Source organism: Poecilia mexicana, unplaced genomic scaffold (assembly GCF_051168715.1).
Source record: "Poecilia mexicana isolate PSO_F unplaced genomic scaffold, ASM5116871v1 scaffold_9, whole genome shotgun sequence".
NCBI lineage: Eukaryota > Metazoa > Chordata > Actinopteri > Cyprinodontiformes > Poeciliidae > Poecilia > Poecilia mexicana.
Genome location: NW_028263378.1, coordinates 2884875 through 2902231, shown reverse-complemented (window position 1 = coordinate 2902231; position 17357 = coordinate 2884875). Strand labels below are relative to the sequence as shown.

At 39.9% G+C, this 17357-nt stretch overlaps 1 protein-coding gene across 2 annotated transcripts in view; it reads right to left on the bottom strand.

Moving 5' to 3' along the window:
* The window catches only part of adamts3 (ADAM metallopeptidase with thrombospondin type 1 motif, 3), a 144431-nt gene that overhangs the window by 62678 nt on the left and 64396 nt on the right, over window positions 1-17357 (bottom strand). For both annotated transcript variants that reach the window (XM_015000265.2, XM_015000268.2), the window contains exons 6-7: window positions 8172-8255; window positions 6281-6437 (exon numbers count right to left, since the gene is read on the bottom strand). In XM_015000265.2, coding sequence (XP_014855751.2) covers window positions 6281-6437; window positions 8172-8255 — 241 coding nt within the window. The remainder of the gene's footprint in view (window positions 1-6280; window positions 6438-8171; window positions 8256-17357) is intronic.

The window sequence follows — 17357 nt, the reverse complement described above, 5'->3', positions numbered from 1 at the left end:
ACACACTTGGTGTTTGAGATATAGAGAAAGAGAGTTGTCTCTGAACAGCAGGGTGGAAACGGCAGCAGCGTTCAGGCTACATCCATCCATGATGAAAAAACTCCAGCTTTGTGATGAGGATGTGGAGGCCTGTGGTGCCCGAACTGCTGCTGGGAATCATGTGATGAAATGTGTTGAAATTTTGCACCAATTTGGATACAAATAAAACAATAAAGCAATTAGAAAAATAAACAAAACTCCAGTAAATGTTAGATAACTACACTGCAGATTTTCTGCTGTTTCAGGACCTGCACTGTGATTCAGTTCACCTTTCAGTATTTCAGCTAACAGTACTTAGAGAAGACCTGCCAAGCTCAACTCCTTCAGGCTGCACCTGGACGTTTCTTTAAGTTTTCTGACTCTGGATAAAGTATTTTGTTTTTTGAGGCCTTCTCAGAGTTTTAGTTTAATTACTCGACTGAATTACCGTCCATCCTCCGTACCAAACAGCTTTAGAGCCAGCAGAAAGCCTTCATTCACTGCAGTGCAGTGATTCCAGTCGTGTTTTGTTTTGGTGTTTTGTGTCCTTATGGTCCTTTTCAGTCTTTGATAGGACTAGAAAACACAACTTCGTCTTGCTTCACATCAGCCTGAAGTGCTTTGAATGTCTTTCTGTTTTTAACTCTCCATCCCAACATCCAGACGCTTCTGATTTTATGCTCCTTCTCAGACTCTAGGAGACTCTTGACAGCTTTATTGCAGAGAAACTTCATGCTGTCATCTTCCCAGTCTGATGCTTTCAGACGGCACTCAGCTTTTAGTCTTTTGAAGGTTTCACTTCATGAGCATGGTTCTCTGTTTTTTCTTTGTAAAATTTCTTTGACAATTCTTTTTAGCCATGTGCTGCTAAAGTCAGCTCTGTAAAAGTAGCTGTTTTGACAGTTTGCAGCTTGGCCCCAATACTCTGTCCAACAGATCATTTCAAATCCAGAAGGATTATTCTCAAATGCAAAACATTTAAACAGAGACAATCTGTGTACAGCCCAAAACTACTGGAGCACAATGAGAGCTACAACACTAAAGCCTTAAAAAATACAGCTTTAAAAGCCAAGAAGCCTTGCAAAGACACATTTGCATTTACAAATGAACTGTGTGAGATGTTTTATTCAATATCAGATATTTAAAACACAAATTGCTTCATTATATGATGTAATTCAGGTCAATGAGTCTCCCTGCGATCCGCAGCTTTTTGTTCTCAGTGCCAGATCTAATTTCACTTTAATCTGACATTTCGCAGTGTGAGAATTAATTTTCTCTTTTCCTTGAAATCCTGTCTCCACTTCACAGAACGACCCGATGATTGTTAGTTCACTTCTATGAATATTTCTGGTTTCGCTTGAATTGTTTCAATTTCTTTCCTCTGACTTGCAGGTCGTGTCGTCTGGGGAAAATGGTCTCACTTGAAAATAAAATGTTATTTTGAAAGGACAAGTCACTGTTTTCTAGGTTTTACTGTCTGGAATACAGACAATAATTAATGTGTCCCATTCTCAAAGGGATGTGACATTTCAGAAACAGTCACCTCCAAACCATCGGAATAGTGTTTGTAAATAATAATAATAATAATAATAATAATAATAATAATAATAAAAAAGATTAGCTTGACGAAATAATGTGAATTTTAGTTTCATGGGAAGCAACAACCGAAATCTGAAGAAAAATCTCCACAGCCGTTAAAAGACACAGACTAAAGACCATGAAGATGTCAGCAGGTGAAATTTGTGAGCTTAAAGTTTATTGGGTAAGAAAATGTGTTATTGATGCCAACATGTTGCTTTGTTAAAATTAATTAATTCAGTTTGTCCAAAGTTGATTTGATAATTAGACTCTTTTCTCCAGTGTTTATGTGAAATGAGCATCTTTTCTTTCAAACATCACATGTGTAACATCATTGTTAAATGTGTTTTAGAGTTAACCATTTACAAAAATAAAATAAAATAACTGTAGCTGGATTAATAGAGATGGAGTGATAAATATAATGCTACCAAAAATTCACTGGTTAAAACAGTATAAAAGTGGGACTTTCAACTACTTCCATTCACTTTTTCTGAGTTTTTACACAATCAATGTATTATTTGCCTATGTAAAGTAAGCCATACTGGAAACACAGCTGTTTGGGGAAATGTGCTAGTGTCTATGAATCACATCAATGTTGCTAGTTATCTGAATTGGGGCATAAATAAAATATCTACCTGAATACAAAGGCTGCATATAAATATTTAGGTTTCTTAGTTCACCATATGTGGTTATTTCACCATCATGATGAACTACAGCTAGACTCGGATACAGAGCGCTTTTAAAAACCTGGTTATGGAGCCGGTTTGATAGGTCTTGTAGCTACGCCTCTCAATGATAATTTCTCCTAATCACCCAATAAATCTTCATCTGTTAGATGAACAGTAGATGTTCTACACCAGGTTGTTAAATAATCAGGTGTGTAATATAACTCTTCGGCAACTTTCAGCAGCTTTCATAACTACCTTGTGATCATCTTCCTTCATTCACAACTGCACATAAATATCAAAAGCTACAAGCCCAAACAGAACTAAAAGGAAAATATGTGGAAAAGGAAAAGAATTGTAATTTATCTACAACATGAAAAAGTTTCATATTTTAATTAAAATGTCATGTTATCCAACATTCAGTTTCTAGCCTCATGCTAGGGGGTTTGCACTTGATTGCTCTCATCTTTCTGCTACAGTTTTAAGGGTGTTTTTAAAAAAAAAGAAAAACAACCACTTGATACTTCAGAAAAGCACAAAATATTTTTCCTTTCCATGTTTCCCATTAAATTCCTGTTGTCCGTTCACCATCAGCGGGCGTAAATTTGATAAATTGGTCTGTTTATGTCAGCCTGTGTGAATGATTCAATTTCAAAACATGTCACACACAGAAACAGAGGAGCTTAATGATATTTTGCTTCCAGCGAGGCTCTAAACTTGTCAAAGTCTAACCGCGGCTCAAGGGAAGACGATAAAGTCCTGACGGCTTGATGCTTTGTGTCCAGACAGCCCTGAACTAATTCTGTTAGGACATGTAGAGTCTACAGGAAGCCACAGAACCAATCACATCTTAATGTCCTTGAAGGAATCGCAGCGAACTAAAGCTGCCCCATGTGAGGTTTGTGATTTTATTGATGTCAGCCACGAGGAAGGAGCTGCTGGTCTGTTTCTCCCAACTGATTTTAGCTTTAATTGATGTAATACAGAAGGTGGAGAACGTAGGCTAAAAAATAAAAATCTGTTCCAGCCTGCAGAACAAATCTTACATTTTCCTGAAGAGGCGGAAAATGAAAGTAAGCAGAGAGATAAAGTCTGGGTGGCTCAGTAACGACGCACAGCGAGACTGAGAGACTCACAACCCTTAAAATCTGTCTTTTCATTTACTAAATTATAAAAAAGTCATTTAACCTTGATTTAACTAAAATTTTAATCAATTCCTTAAAAACTTTTCAATTATGTTTTTATGCTCTTCTCTCACCAAAACAAACCTGGAGTGTTTCCTTAACTCTTTCATGGATGTTTGAGAAAACCTTTAATCTCCATGGCAACCATTCAGTTGTGCAAAGCGCCTGGATGGACCTAGCTCCGCCTTTGAGACGTAGCCCCTCCCCCACTCAGCTCCTTCAAACTAGCCAGCAACAATTAGCAAATACCTCTGAGGCCACTGTAGGAGCTGCTCAGTGAAACTGGTAAGAACGTTAAAGGGTTAACGGAGGCACGGGAGGCAGAAGAACAGATTCAGCCAAAAACGTGAAATGTTTTGCTTACAGAAAATCGCCACAAGAAACAAAAAGGGAGGCTGCAGAAGTCACTCATGTCTCATTTCTCTTCTGCTTAGTGGGGATCCATCACTCGCTGCAAAACGGGCAACAAAAGACACAGTTCTTCTGAGTCTGTGGCGGGAACAGTGAAGGCAGAGGGACTAATAAATCCTCGTTTAAACAGGATGCTGTCATTTACAGAGATGAAAGAGGGATAAAAGCTTGTGCTGTTATGAAAGGCATATTATCTGTACAGTAATGCCTGCATGTCCTGATTTTAGACATGAAAGATAAAAAAAGTGGAGAGTCAGTGAAGTAGTTCAAAGTGTTTTCTGTAGTGGATCAAGCTAAAACTCTCACCTCTCAGCACAAAGGCGTCTCACACTGAGCTTTCAACATTTCTTTAAAACCCTGCAAAGTGTGAAGAAGAAAGGATCGACAGATCTCAAAGAGCTTAGACTACCCAGAACGAAACAGCAGAGATCAGGCAGCACTTCAGCAAAATGGACCCCACAGGCACTAATACGAGAATATAAACCCGACGAGCAGCCAGAGGACCAAGAGACCAGCATGTCTGTTAAACTGGTTGAATGAGAGAAACCTGGACTAAGAACCATCAGACTAATCATGCTGTGCGCCCAAACCAAGATGGTGGAACAGAGCTGATCTGGAGTCAAACAGTCAAAATGGCAACCGGACGTTGAGTTGGTTTCCTCCCACAGTCCAAAAACATGACTGTCAGGTTAACTGGCCTCTCCAAATTGCCCCTAGGTGTGTGTGTGTGTGTGTGTGTGTGTGTGTGTGTGTGTCTCTGTGTTGCCCTGCGACAGACTGGCGACCTGTCCAGGGTGAACCACGCCTCTCACCTGGAACGTTAGCTGGAGAGGAGAGGAGAAAATGGATGGATGGAAAAATGTGAAGTTATTAATACTCTGTACATGCATCTCAAAAATATTGCTCACATGAAACAGTCGATTTTATTCCAACTTCCGTCTAAATAAGTTGTTTTAGTTTCCACAGTCAGAACCGAGTTCATTTAAACGTAATTTCATCCAGACATCGTCTTCATCTGCATCGATTGGTTAGATTGCAGTGTTTACCTGCTTTGCGGTGAAAATTAGATATAGATTTGTTGTAAAGTAATGGCTGTGTGTTTGTTCTGTTTCTTTGCAGAAGCGACGCTGTGAGTCGTCGTCCTGAGGAACAGACATCATTATTATTATCAGGATGATTGGAAGATGAGCTTCTGATGACTAAAACATGCTTTGAATTGTCAGAATAATTGCATTAAGTTTTGTTTGTTGGCGATCAATAAATTTGAAAATAAAGCATAACTGCATCTTATCATCTTATAACTTTTCTCTCTAAAAACTGTTTCCACCGTTTGGACATTTTGGGTCAGAAATCAAGTTTGAACAAAACTTTTTTTTGTTTTAATAGACCTTCAAGTATCCAAATAAAACCATTTGTTTTATAAATGTCTTGCTTTTAAGAGCATCTGGCTTAGATAAGAAGGTTGTGAAAGTAAAAAAAGTGAGTTGTTGAGCAAGAAGAAGAATTTGTTCTTCCTTATGCAGAACAAATGGAGGTGCCTCTCCAGCAGCCGCCAGTCTGTCGCAGGGCAACACAGAGACACACAACCATGGGGACAATTTGGAGAGGCCAATTAACCTGACATGTTTTTGGACTGTGGGAGGAAACCGGAGTACCTGGAGAAAACCCACCATGCACAGGGAGAACATGGAGACTCCATGCAGAAAGACTGGGGCCGGGAATCGAACCCAGAACCTTCTTGCTGCAAGGCAACAGCTCTACCAACTGCGCAGCCCTTATTTGTATTAATCAACTGGAAAGGTATACCTAATAAAGTGGGTATAATTTTCAGTATAATTTTCTCACTGTTTTAAAATAAACTCTGCTTCTTATATTTTCCCAGCGGTATCTTGTGTTGTGTTTGATTCATGTGTTTTCAGTATAATTCATAGTGAAAACAAACAGACTCTCAATTAATTAAAAACTAAATTGTTTTCAAAACGATTAGAAAATCCCGCCTGAATGGAGAGAAATCAGTGAAATGTGGCACAAACCCGATCAAGCTGCATTTTAATGTTGCTTTGTTCTTTCTGTGGTTTTGGCTCTTTATGAAACTTCAGTTGTTTTCACATAATTCATAAATAAATGAAGTTTCTTAGTGTTATGCTCTAAAATAAGATTATATTTTAACTCTACATTTGATTTATCTCCAGGTAAAGTCCATCTGCACTAAGGTCTGCTGCTCAGCCGGTAGATCCAAACACTAGAAGTTGTACTCTGGTGCGTCCATGAGCTTCCTTTAATTAGACCAAGATGTGGTTTCCATGGTAACTGAGGAAAATAGTACGTCTATATGCAACATGGTGTGCACTCAGAGCTTTTCTAGTCAGCAATTACACTTCCCTATCTGTACACACTAATGCACATAATACAAACTCGCCTTACCCTGCATGCCGGTGGGGCCGAAGCCTTGGCGCGTGAGGAAGATGGCGTGGTCGTGATGCTCGGCGTGATCAAGGTCGCCTTTCTGCTGCACAAACGCCCAGCGGCAAACGTTCTCCAGACTCCGTGATGGGTTTCCTCTCTCAATCAGGCTGATGGACTGACAGACGAGGAAAAGGGAAAAGTGCTCAGATCATGTCCTCTCAGGCAGCAGCACAACATGACAGGTTCATTTTCAGCGAGGACACAAAGCAACGACGGAAACCAAACTATCCAGTTTCACCTCTGGATTTAAAGAAAGTAATAAAAATGCACCAACAGCTCCTCTTCCTAATTATTATGGCAATTATCAAAAGTAAATAATTGCAGTAATCCTACCTGACCTAAAACACAAGAAGTTCGCTTTGGTTTGACCTCCAGCAGAGAAATAAAAAAAGGTCATTCATGTTTTCACAGAGTGTAAAATTCAGGTTTCCTCTGAACAAACACAGTTTTAGCATAATAACGCTAATTACCGATGTAAAGCGCTAAAGTCCATTAGCCAATGGTCTCCCACACACAGCGCGACACAACCTTTGCTCTTAATATAAAGAATTAATGAATATTCACGGCGGAAAAGCATGAAACAGTTATTTATAAGATATGGAGGTCAATGTTTCACAAAAAAACAGAAAAATAAACGATTTATTTGGACGTTAAATCTTCCCGAGGCGTTGAGCTGTATGACCTCCGTTAGTTCCCATGATCCTTTAGGATTTTCTGGGAGAAGAAACTCGATAAGTCGGACTCGAGGTTTTTCCCAGATCCATGTTCTGATTTCAAATCCGCAGCAGAACTCTTTCTGTCTGGGAGTTTTTACTGGAAACCTCAGACTGGCTGTTTGTGTTTATTAGTTTTAATTATCTGTATATTTACCTTGGAAATGGCTGAGTATTAAATAAAAACCAACTACAATCACTTTAAGCCTTATTGTTTTACTTTTCCTGATTTGGGTTTAATCCTATTATCTCTACTTGTTTTTCTACAAGTTCAATACAATCTGCACTAAATCATCCTAGACAAAGCCAATTAAATCTCAAAGCTCCTGGCTGTCAGGACTTCATGGTGAATCTTTTTCATCAGTAGGTTTTGAATATTACAATAAATATTAAATGTTAGGTGGATGACCCTTTAGTAAAATATTGTTATTATCTCCAAAGAAAACTTATCTTTATCATTCAGTGGACCAGAATCTGATTATAATGATGAATTATGTTGAGAATGTCACTGATTGCATTATTATTTATATATGAAATTCTCCTGGAAACACAGAGAGATTTAAAATGGATAATTATCATCACCGGTCATGTTTTAGAATAAAAATCAGCGAAAGCTGGCATTTCTCTGGCTAATTACAGGATTTTAGTGAGGAGTCAAAAAATGTACTCAAGTAAAAGTAAAGAAGTATTTGGTAAAACGTTCAATCAAGTACTGAGAAACTGATCAAATTATCAATAATTTAATTATTAAAAGTTGCATTATCAGACAGATGGATGTAAAGTTATGTGGACATTTTGGGTATTTTATGAACCAAAATGAAAATAATTCATATAAATAACATAATTATGAAATCAGACCAGGCACAAGAAGATTTTTCCAAAAACTGCAGGTGTTTCTGGTGAATGTTTGGTTAAAACATGTTTGTTTTTCTTTCAGTTGGAAGAAAATCCAGAAATTTACTCAAAAGTAAAAAGTAAAGCGCAGTAAAAGTACTCCTAAAAGTACATTAAAAAAAAAAAAAAATTACTCAAGTAAATGTAACTTGTTAGATCAGAATGTGACATAGGAACAAGTGAGAGGGAATATTTCCCTTCTGTGTGAAAACGGTTCCTACCGAGGGATTTTTCAGACTCACCTTGGCGTAACCCAGCATGATCATCCTGACCAGAACCACGTTGATGTGAACCCCCAGAGACTCGTCGTGGTAAATCTCGTTCACCTGGAAACGCAGCAGCAGGAGGCGAGTTAGGAAATATTTCAGTTATTTCCACAAACAGCACCTGCGTCACGTTTCATCGCCCGTCCAGTCGATGTGAGCAGCACTGTAATCACAGGCCTGAGCCGCTGCTGGCAGCAATAAACGCAGCCCATCATTGTGTCTATTATCAAGGTTCTGCTCAGGCTGCTGAGGAGCAAAATAAACTGTAATCATCTAAATAACAGTGGCTGAACCCCGTCTAAAATTGCAGAGAAAAGTAGTTTCTTTAAATGTCTCAAGATGAATTTGGTGCTGCTTTTGCGAGGAAGCACGATCTGATTTGGACACCAGCTGTCGTTTGATGAATCCCTGAAAAGGGAACGAGGAGAATTCAAGACAAAAACAAAAAACAAAGCATGAAACTGGACCAGTAAAACTTCTAACATCAATGTGTGTAAAGGAGTCCAGGGTTCTGTAACGGTGATGAGAGTCACAGTGGAGCCGCAGTGACATCTGCCCCCCACGCCACCACTTCTGCCCCCTGGTGCCTCGCTACACACGCCGGCTTCTTGCTAATCCACACATTTGCATATCCATTGTTGGTCTGCATGAACACCAAATTACTTCCAAATCAGGAAGCTCCCGCTGAGCGCCCAGCTGGGTCTATGTAGAGAAGAAACCTTATTGCATGATTTTGTTTAGGGAAAAGTTGTGTATTAATCTCATAAGTGAACCAGAGCGCACATCATATTTACAGCATATTGATTCTCCGATATTAAGATTTGCAGAGGTGTCATATTACGCAACCAGTGGAAACATGGAGATGAGACGTTTGTTGACGTCGCAGTTCAGCCGTGCTGTGCAGAAAAATGATTGACTAAGTTGAGCAGCGATCAAGTCTGAATAAATCAACATCTAGTACCGCTCTCCGGCTCCCAGAGTGCCGCCGCCGCCGCCGCTCTGCGTTTCATTTTTTTCTGGCCTGATGATTTCTCACTAAATCTTCCCCATCTGACTGTCCTCAGAGCAGTTTTTGTCCCTCATCGACTCGAGTGCTGCAGCACCAAACAGCAAATCCATGCGCCGTCTTCTGCCCTAAAAACTCCACATTTCTGATGAGACAATTTTCCTGAATGTGCCTGGAGAGATGGCTGGAGGAGACAGATTAACTCTGAACGCTCTCCTGTCAGCTGCTCCTCCAGATCTAAAAGATACCACCAATCAGCATTAGCGCCTGAAACGCTAATGCTGCACTTTCTAAACTGCTCCCTCGCAGCTACAGTTCATTCCCTCTCTGTGCACCACATGCGTTCAATCTCACTTCTTATGCAAGCAGATGAAGCACACCAACACACAAACCATCAGCGTCTCAGAAGGACGAAAGCTGAAGGTCTAATCAATGCAACAAACTACAGTCACTAAAGCTGACATCCAGCGGAAAACACACAGTCACCTGATATCAGCTTTTATGGCCCGTTTGTGTCTCTTTGGAGTAATTTCCTCTGTATTTATAGTCGCTTGCAGCCCGGCTGCAGGTCAGAGTGACTTTCAAATGATAAATATGAAATCATTAAGCAGCACAAAGACGAAAGCAACAAAACTTAAAGCTAAGGGAGTTTTGAAGGCCAGACTGATACTCTAAATTATTATTTTACAGTCAGTGAATATTAGGGCTCTAGCAGAACTTGAATGTCTCCCAGTATTTGGGTCTGATCATCAGTTGGTTCTGAAAGTCTTTAAACTAAGCGCAAAAACTGACTTTCAAATGTAAAGGCTCAATTCTCTGCTTTCTCATCATCTGGACTAAACATATAACATTTGAACACGTCAAATTAACTAAAACAGATTAAAACACATTAGGAAATACATTATCTTTACCTGCTGAACATATTATGCAACAATTTAAATCAATTTTAAGCATGGATTTATTGTGATTTTTCTCAAATCTAATTGAAATTTCAGAAAATGTGGTTGAATGTGTCTCGCTGTTACAACCTTAAACTTTTTCAAGGTTTTCCAAGAAGCTGAGGCTTTTCTCTGCAACACTAAATAATTGTTTGTCTAACAGTAAAAGCTGTTTTGTTCCCGCTGAGCGACAGCCACAGCTGGTATTTGCTTCAAATGGATCAGGGAGAGAAAATAAATATTTTGTTGATCTTTCATGTTGTTAGGAGTGCAAACATAAGTACGGCGGTAGAGCTGTGTTGTTTTAGAAAAGGAGAAATGCTTTAGCTGGTTTTATGTGGGCTGTGTGCGCGTACACTTATCGCTGCCCGATCTTTAGGATTGTAACTTCATAAACCAAATGCCAGCAGGCAGCAAACACAGAAACTCTTTCTGTCAGAGGAAAGCGGAGGAGGAAACACGGTGCTATGCTACAAGCTTCCAGCTTAGAATATCAAACTCTGAATATTTGTTTTACTAGTTTTTTCTTCTGCTTTTAATAAAATCTGCATCCAGGTGGGTTAAATTTTGTGAAAATGCCATCATACCCGAATGCTGTTAGAGTAGGTGGAGATGATCTTCACAGACATTTGGGAAAAAATCAAGACCTTGGGTTAAAGGCTAGTCAAAAGAATTGCAAGTCATGTCAACTCAGTAACTGTTATAGAAATGCTGCATCAAACATGACTTAAAAGAAATTTGGCTTCACAGTTTAAGGCCTTGAAATTGGGCTGCTGTCTCTTTAAGAGGGCCATCAAAACGCCCTTTGTTCCTTTAGTGAAGTCCCACTCCCTCCATTGGAGACATTTTTCTCTCCTCCAGCAGTTTGTGGGAGGCATCAGCATCAGGTCGCTGCATTACGGAGGTTCAGAGGGGAAGAACGTGTCTGGTTTTCTGTGCTGACCTCATCTCATCCTGTCTGTGAGCAACATGGAGGGAAGATGTCAATAATCCTCCACACTCTCTGAAAATGGAGAAAAATCCCAACAAAGAGGCTCCAAAAATCTGTTTTGGAGTCTAAAATTAGACCAATGGAGGCTGTTCCAGCAGAAAAATAATACGATTTGCAAACAGCCCGTATGGATCTCCAGATGCCTTCGCAGTCTGCTGTGGATGCAAACATATTTATTATTAGTTATCATGCCTTGGCTGGAGCAATCTTTGTTAATGTAATAAATGTCTGTGTAGCTGTAAACTCCTCTGATGCATTAATAACTTCCACTGTTGTGAAAACAGATGAAGGAGCTGCTGAGTTAACGCCACACCGAGGAACTGATCCTGTTTTAGAGTTCAGAAAACTAAGATGAGAGTTTTAATGAGGAAAGTTTAGCAACAGGAAACACTCACCTGAAGACATTATCTGTGTTGAATAGATGTGCTAAACTAAAAACATAAAGTCTAATTATTAACCTTGATTATATATAATTAAGCACAGAATTAATTAGTTGTTTTCATTCAACTGCAGCTGGTTTTAAGTAGGAAATTGGCCAGCCAACTCTAGAAACAAAATCACTTTGATAACTTTTTAATTTACATTTTTATTAAAATAAACTCCATGATAAAGATTTTTAACACACTTTTCAATTAATAATCATCTTTACAGCAATCAGGAACTGCTAAACAGCTTTTAGCATGTTTCCTTTGTTTTATTTTTTTTAATGATTTATCCTCTGGGGTAAACTTAGAAGGGCTCCTTTCCATCACCCTAATCTTTACATTAGGGTGTAATGTATCATCCAGGAGAAGTGACGGTGACTAGACCTAATCTCTTAGATCAAAAACTATTTTACCATTTGGAACAACAAACTATAGTTAACAATAAAATTACATGTAATCAACTTTGATTTTTTTCTATATAACTGGACTGAACCGACAGCATCATTCTGGATTTGAACTGGATGGTTTTGTTGTCTTGTGATGTCATTCATCTTGTAAATCAATGGAATTGCACAAATGTCAAGTCTGATCACTCAGAAGTGTCAATATAAGATATGAGACTTGGTAAAATGAAACGGGGTTTTGAATCTCATCTCAATCTGCAAACACTAACAACCAGGCGATGGTGTGTAGGATATTCTGACTGTAAACCATTCAGTGAGAAACCACAACTTTAAAGAATGAAAACTAAAATATTATTGTGATTATTATATTGTTTTTTTTTTATTATTCCCCCTTAGTTCCTACATGACAGTAGAAAACATGGTCCACAAGGAAAAAATGAAAGTGAGATTTTCATCTTTGGCCAGATAAATGTGTGAGCCAGTCCATGTCGTCCAACATCAGTGTCCGACCTCAGAAATGCTTTTCTGCTAGAATGGTCAAACATTCCCATAAATACATCTAAAACTTGAAGTCAGCTTTTCTAAAAGGGTTTATAACGGTGAGTCGACATCACATTATTAAGGCTCTTAGATTAGAAAGAATGTTCATATGGTCTAAAAATTAACTTTTGGTTTTCTTCATTTTATCTTAAAAGTGTGAAAGTGTTCATTAAATCTGGTCACCAATCAGTTGATAATGTGCTTCATAAAAAGCCAAATCAAACCGACACTATAAACACTAAACTCCAGACGTTTTACTCCTGCTCTCAGAGGGAAGTGCTGCTTGGAGCTGTTGTTTGGACAGATAATGGATCTTCGCTGGACACAACATGTTCTTTGCAGCCTGTCACGGCGACCGAGGCGACGTGTAATAACTTTCCCCTTCGACACTTTCCTGAGAGATGTGAGGCAAATATGAAGCTCTTATCGATCTCCCTGAGAGAGAACTGATGGCTCAGAAACGCCGTCTGTGTGTCTTTTTATCTCAGCAACAAAGACCAAAGCAGCTTCACCATTTGCAAACTAAAAGACAGAGAAGATTCCAGAAACAGGAAGGATGCACGACTCTGACAGCCAAATGGGTTAAAGAGAGGAGAAAAGAAACAAAACTGGTATAAAATGTAAGTAAAAGAGATAATTATTCCGAATGAAATGTGGTGAGTGTTTTTATCTGAAGTGCTGAGCAGAGGTCCGGCCCATCCACTGAGTCTCCCTCTGTCTCTTAGATGACCTTTACTTTATGATTCCTTTAAGACTTCTGCCATACTTTTTCCTTCCACTAAACTTTCTTATCTATATTTTTCCAGACACAGCACTCTGTGAAGTCAACAGTTTTTCCCATAATCCTCCAGGCCATTTTCTGTATTTAAAACATTTTAGTAATTTGTTTCTGTTAAAGGGACAGTATCATGTAAAATGTAATTTTTTTTAGCTTTCTGTCATGTTATAAAGTTATTTTCTCATCAGAAACAGACCAGGAGTGTTGCCTTGATTCTTTCATGCATGTCTGAGAAATCCTTTAATCACCATGGCAACCATTCAGTGTGGATGGACCTAGCTCCGCCTTCATGGCGCAGCTCCTCCCCCACTTAGCTCCTTCAGACTAGCCAGCAGCAATTAGCAGACATCTGGTGGAGCTGCTAAGCTACTTCTCAGAGCAACGCTGGTAAAAATGTTGTTAAAGGGTTAATAGAGGAGCCATGCTGTGATGACTTTCTGAAGGCGGAGCTTCAGAAAGAGCAGGAGCTTCTTAAAGAGACAGAGGCCCCATTTCAAGGTGTTAAATCAGGAAGTAAAATTTCTTTAAGTTATATTTGATGTTTACTGCATTTTAAAACAATTGAGTGAAATTGTTACTTGATAATGAATAGAATAAAATAAAATATATTACTCTTCATAAAATGAATGTTTGCTAAATATGAGCTTCACCTTTTCTATTAAATGGGTGAATAAATGAGCTTTTCCACATCTATCCATTAAGATGCTCCTGCACCAAAGGATTTCATGCTTAATGTGATGGATGGACATGTGAGATAAAGATAGTGGTTCATATAGATGAACATAAACAACTGGAGGGATTATCAGAGACATTTCACTTTCCTACAGAGTCCCATTTATAACAATGGATGGAAACCAAAGGATCACCTCATTTCCTGCTGCACTAACAAATAAATTCAAGCAACGTGTTGCCAAACCGCTGATAAAGCCTGAGACGCCTGTGCAAACATACAGGCTCCTTTAATGCTTCAATTAGCTGCGATTCTCTCTAGTAAAACATGTCTTAAGAAAGAGACTCCGTCTTGATTAGCTTGAAAAATCAAAGAGAACTGGAAGAAAAGGAACCAGAAATATGATGAGGAATAAAGAATGCATGACAGGAGGAAGGCGAGGAGGATGAAAGGGAAGAAGGATGAAAGGAAAACATATAGGAAGATAACAGGGAGGATAAAGGGAGTGAATTGTGGAAAAGGAGACATTAAAGAAGATAGCGGGTAGAAAGAAAAGAACCAGAGCAGACATGGAAGGAGAATAGTTCTTCAGATAAAACGGCTATAAATATAAACATAATGTACAATTTAGGACAGGAGGAAGAGGAGTGGAGAGACAGAGCTGTGGGAAGGTGAAGGTGAGGATCAGAGAGGAAGAACAAGGCAAACGCTGGGATCCAAACGGATCCAGACCAAACGACACGGCTGGCTGCAGCTGGACGTTCCTGTCAATCCCAGGAATCAGAGCCGCCGGCCTGCAGGGATCTGTGCTGGAGGACGACACCCAAACATCCCCCGCTGCAGCGCCGCGTGCACTTTCACATGGAAGAGGTGTTAGACTTGTTTCTGTGATGTTTTCCATCCTCTATTCTAATTATTGGGCTCCGGCGACACGGCTTCAAAAGGTGCAAAGGCATCTCAGAGTGTCTGTGCGGCACGCCATTATCTGACGCCGCGCTGCGCGCACAGGGAGGGCTTCGTCTCCAGCCAACTTGTTTCTGAGAAACAGATGCAGCTTGTGGAGCCAGAAAGTAGCAGCAGCAGCGCTTCAGAGCATTTATCCTCATCTTCCGTCTGAACGAACACGTCTCATTAAACCCACACTACAGAGACATCGCAGCACATAGCCAATTTCTTCCAGCAGCCGTGAGGTATTCCTGAAACGCTTCTGACAACCTGACAAGCTAATGCTGCATGTCCAACCAGCCCCCCTGAGACCAGCGGTAGCCTCAGTCGATTGTCAAATTACCATGAAAAGCATCTCGGTGAAATGACCCTGCTGGGCGGGGGGGCGTCCACGACACCAGCTCAGAGAGGATCTGAACTGAGGTCGTTAGGGATCTGATTGAAGCCTCCTTTGTGTTTGGATGGCCAATTATCTCACTTTGAGTCGATGTGAGTTTGAAGCACAGAGCGGTGGACAATAGGTCATTACCACCGAGAACTCTTCTGTTTAGATGGTAATTAGTCACAACAGCGGGACTTCAGCAGCAGATTAAAAAGCTCCAATAGATCCACTCCTAACTGGATTACATTTGTTCTGAAACGTCTAAGGTAAAATAAATTGGTGAAAAATGGATTGACATGTCAGAGGAAAGGGTTTTAAAAGTCAAACCCTTCAGAAGCCTCAGTCGGCAGAGTCGTAGTCTGAAAGTTGTGGTGCACCAGCCTCCAACAACAACACTCCTGAATCAAATGGCTAAATTATTTCCTCAGCTTGATATCAGCGTCTGGAGAAACCTGATAAAGAGCCTCTCATTTCTTTCAGGTGTTTTTGAAAAGTTGCACGGCAGCAGCTCTCAAGGACTCATTATTCTCAACATGTTCCTCAGATTGGCTCTGAGGATGAATATAATGCTTATTTTATTAGTGAACATAGTGTTAGAAAATGTTGTTTTGGTGTATTTGCACAGGTCATCCAAACCACTGCTGGTCAGCCCAACCTCTGCAATAGACTGTGACTCTGCTAAGAGATGCTGTGAGGGATCGACCCAGAAAACTGTTTATAATATAAAAACTGTAAACCGATCCTCCGTATGGGAAGCAGAAGGACTTCCTGTTGTTTAGTTTATTCAACCATCAGATTGGAGCAAAAATATTTCAGAAACTGCTGATTAATCATGAAACTTCTTAAAAAATGTCGACTGTGTACGCTGACATTAGCTTTAGCGGCTGTGCTGCTGCTACATGTTTAGCATTGAGATTTTAGCCTTGAATAGCTTTGCTAATATGCTAACTACTTTTAGCACAACCTGAACACAACAGTCTTTCCCAGCATCCAATCAGATCGTTTTTGAAGCAAAAATTAACCACCGGTGGGCCAAGAGAAGCAGCTTAGTTGTCCATCGTTGTTGTTTGCGGATGTTGATTGTGCATCAGATTTACGGCTGTACCAGAAACAGAAAAAAATACAAAGGTTCCGGTCAGAAAAAAAAGGGGGGGGGGGTTAAATTTGTTAAAAATTTTAATGAATGAAAGCCTGTGTAATTAATTTCTTGAATAAACAACAAGGATAATAAACATCATGCGCCACAGCAGCATGTCAGAGAGAAAGATGTGGGAAGCTTCGTTTGGGTTCTGAAATAACATCCGTAGCCTCAGAGCGTTTCAATCCGTCATCTGACAATGGAGGGTGGATGACACAGATGCAAACCCAAACCGACTGGCCGGATAATGAGAGCATTAGTCAGTGAAGCAGCCAAGACGCCCACTGAACGAAAACCATCTTCTTTTATCAGATAAAACAACGGCTGGAAACTCACACTGAGTCAGTCACTCATAAAACAAAGATCGGAAATGTGTAATAATTAATGTTTCTGCCATGCCTGAACCTCTTTCATGTTTTCAGGTGCCCATTCAATTCACCTAATCAGTTTTATTCAGCCCACCTGTGCCAGGCCTAATTACCTCTCCCTACTTCCACGCCCTCTCCATCTCGACGTCCCTGTCAGATTATCTACTGTATTTGCTGGTGGAAATCCAGAATCTATCTTTCACTGCTCTCATGATTTTTGTGTTTGACCTCTTCATGTGCTCATATTACTTTCTCCTTGTGGATTCAAGCAGCTGCCCTGAGTTTTCTGCTGCCAGGCCTCAGTAGCGCCATCATAACTGCAGCTTCCCGGATCACAACACGTCACTCAAGGTTTGTTATTCTGGCTAAATCAGGTTCACATTAGAAATGGATGTTTCAAGTAACCAAAACGTCCAGGTGATCCTCAACCAGAGGCATCATTCATGTTATTACATTCACGCATTAATGTTACATGAAGCAGATTATTGGAATGGTTCTGACCTGAAAGCCACCTTGTTCACATCAACACGTTATGTGAGCAACTTTTCTGCAACAGCAACAAAAGCTGAACGTTTTC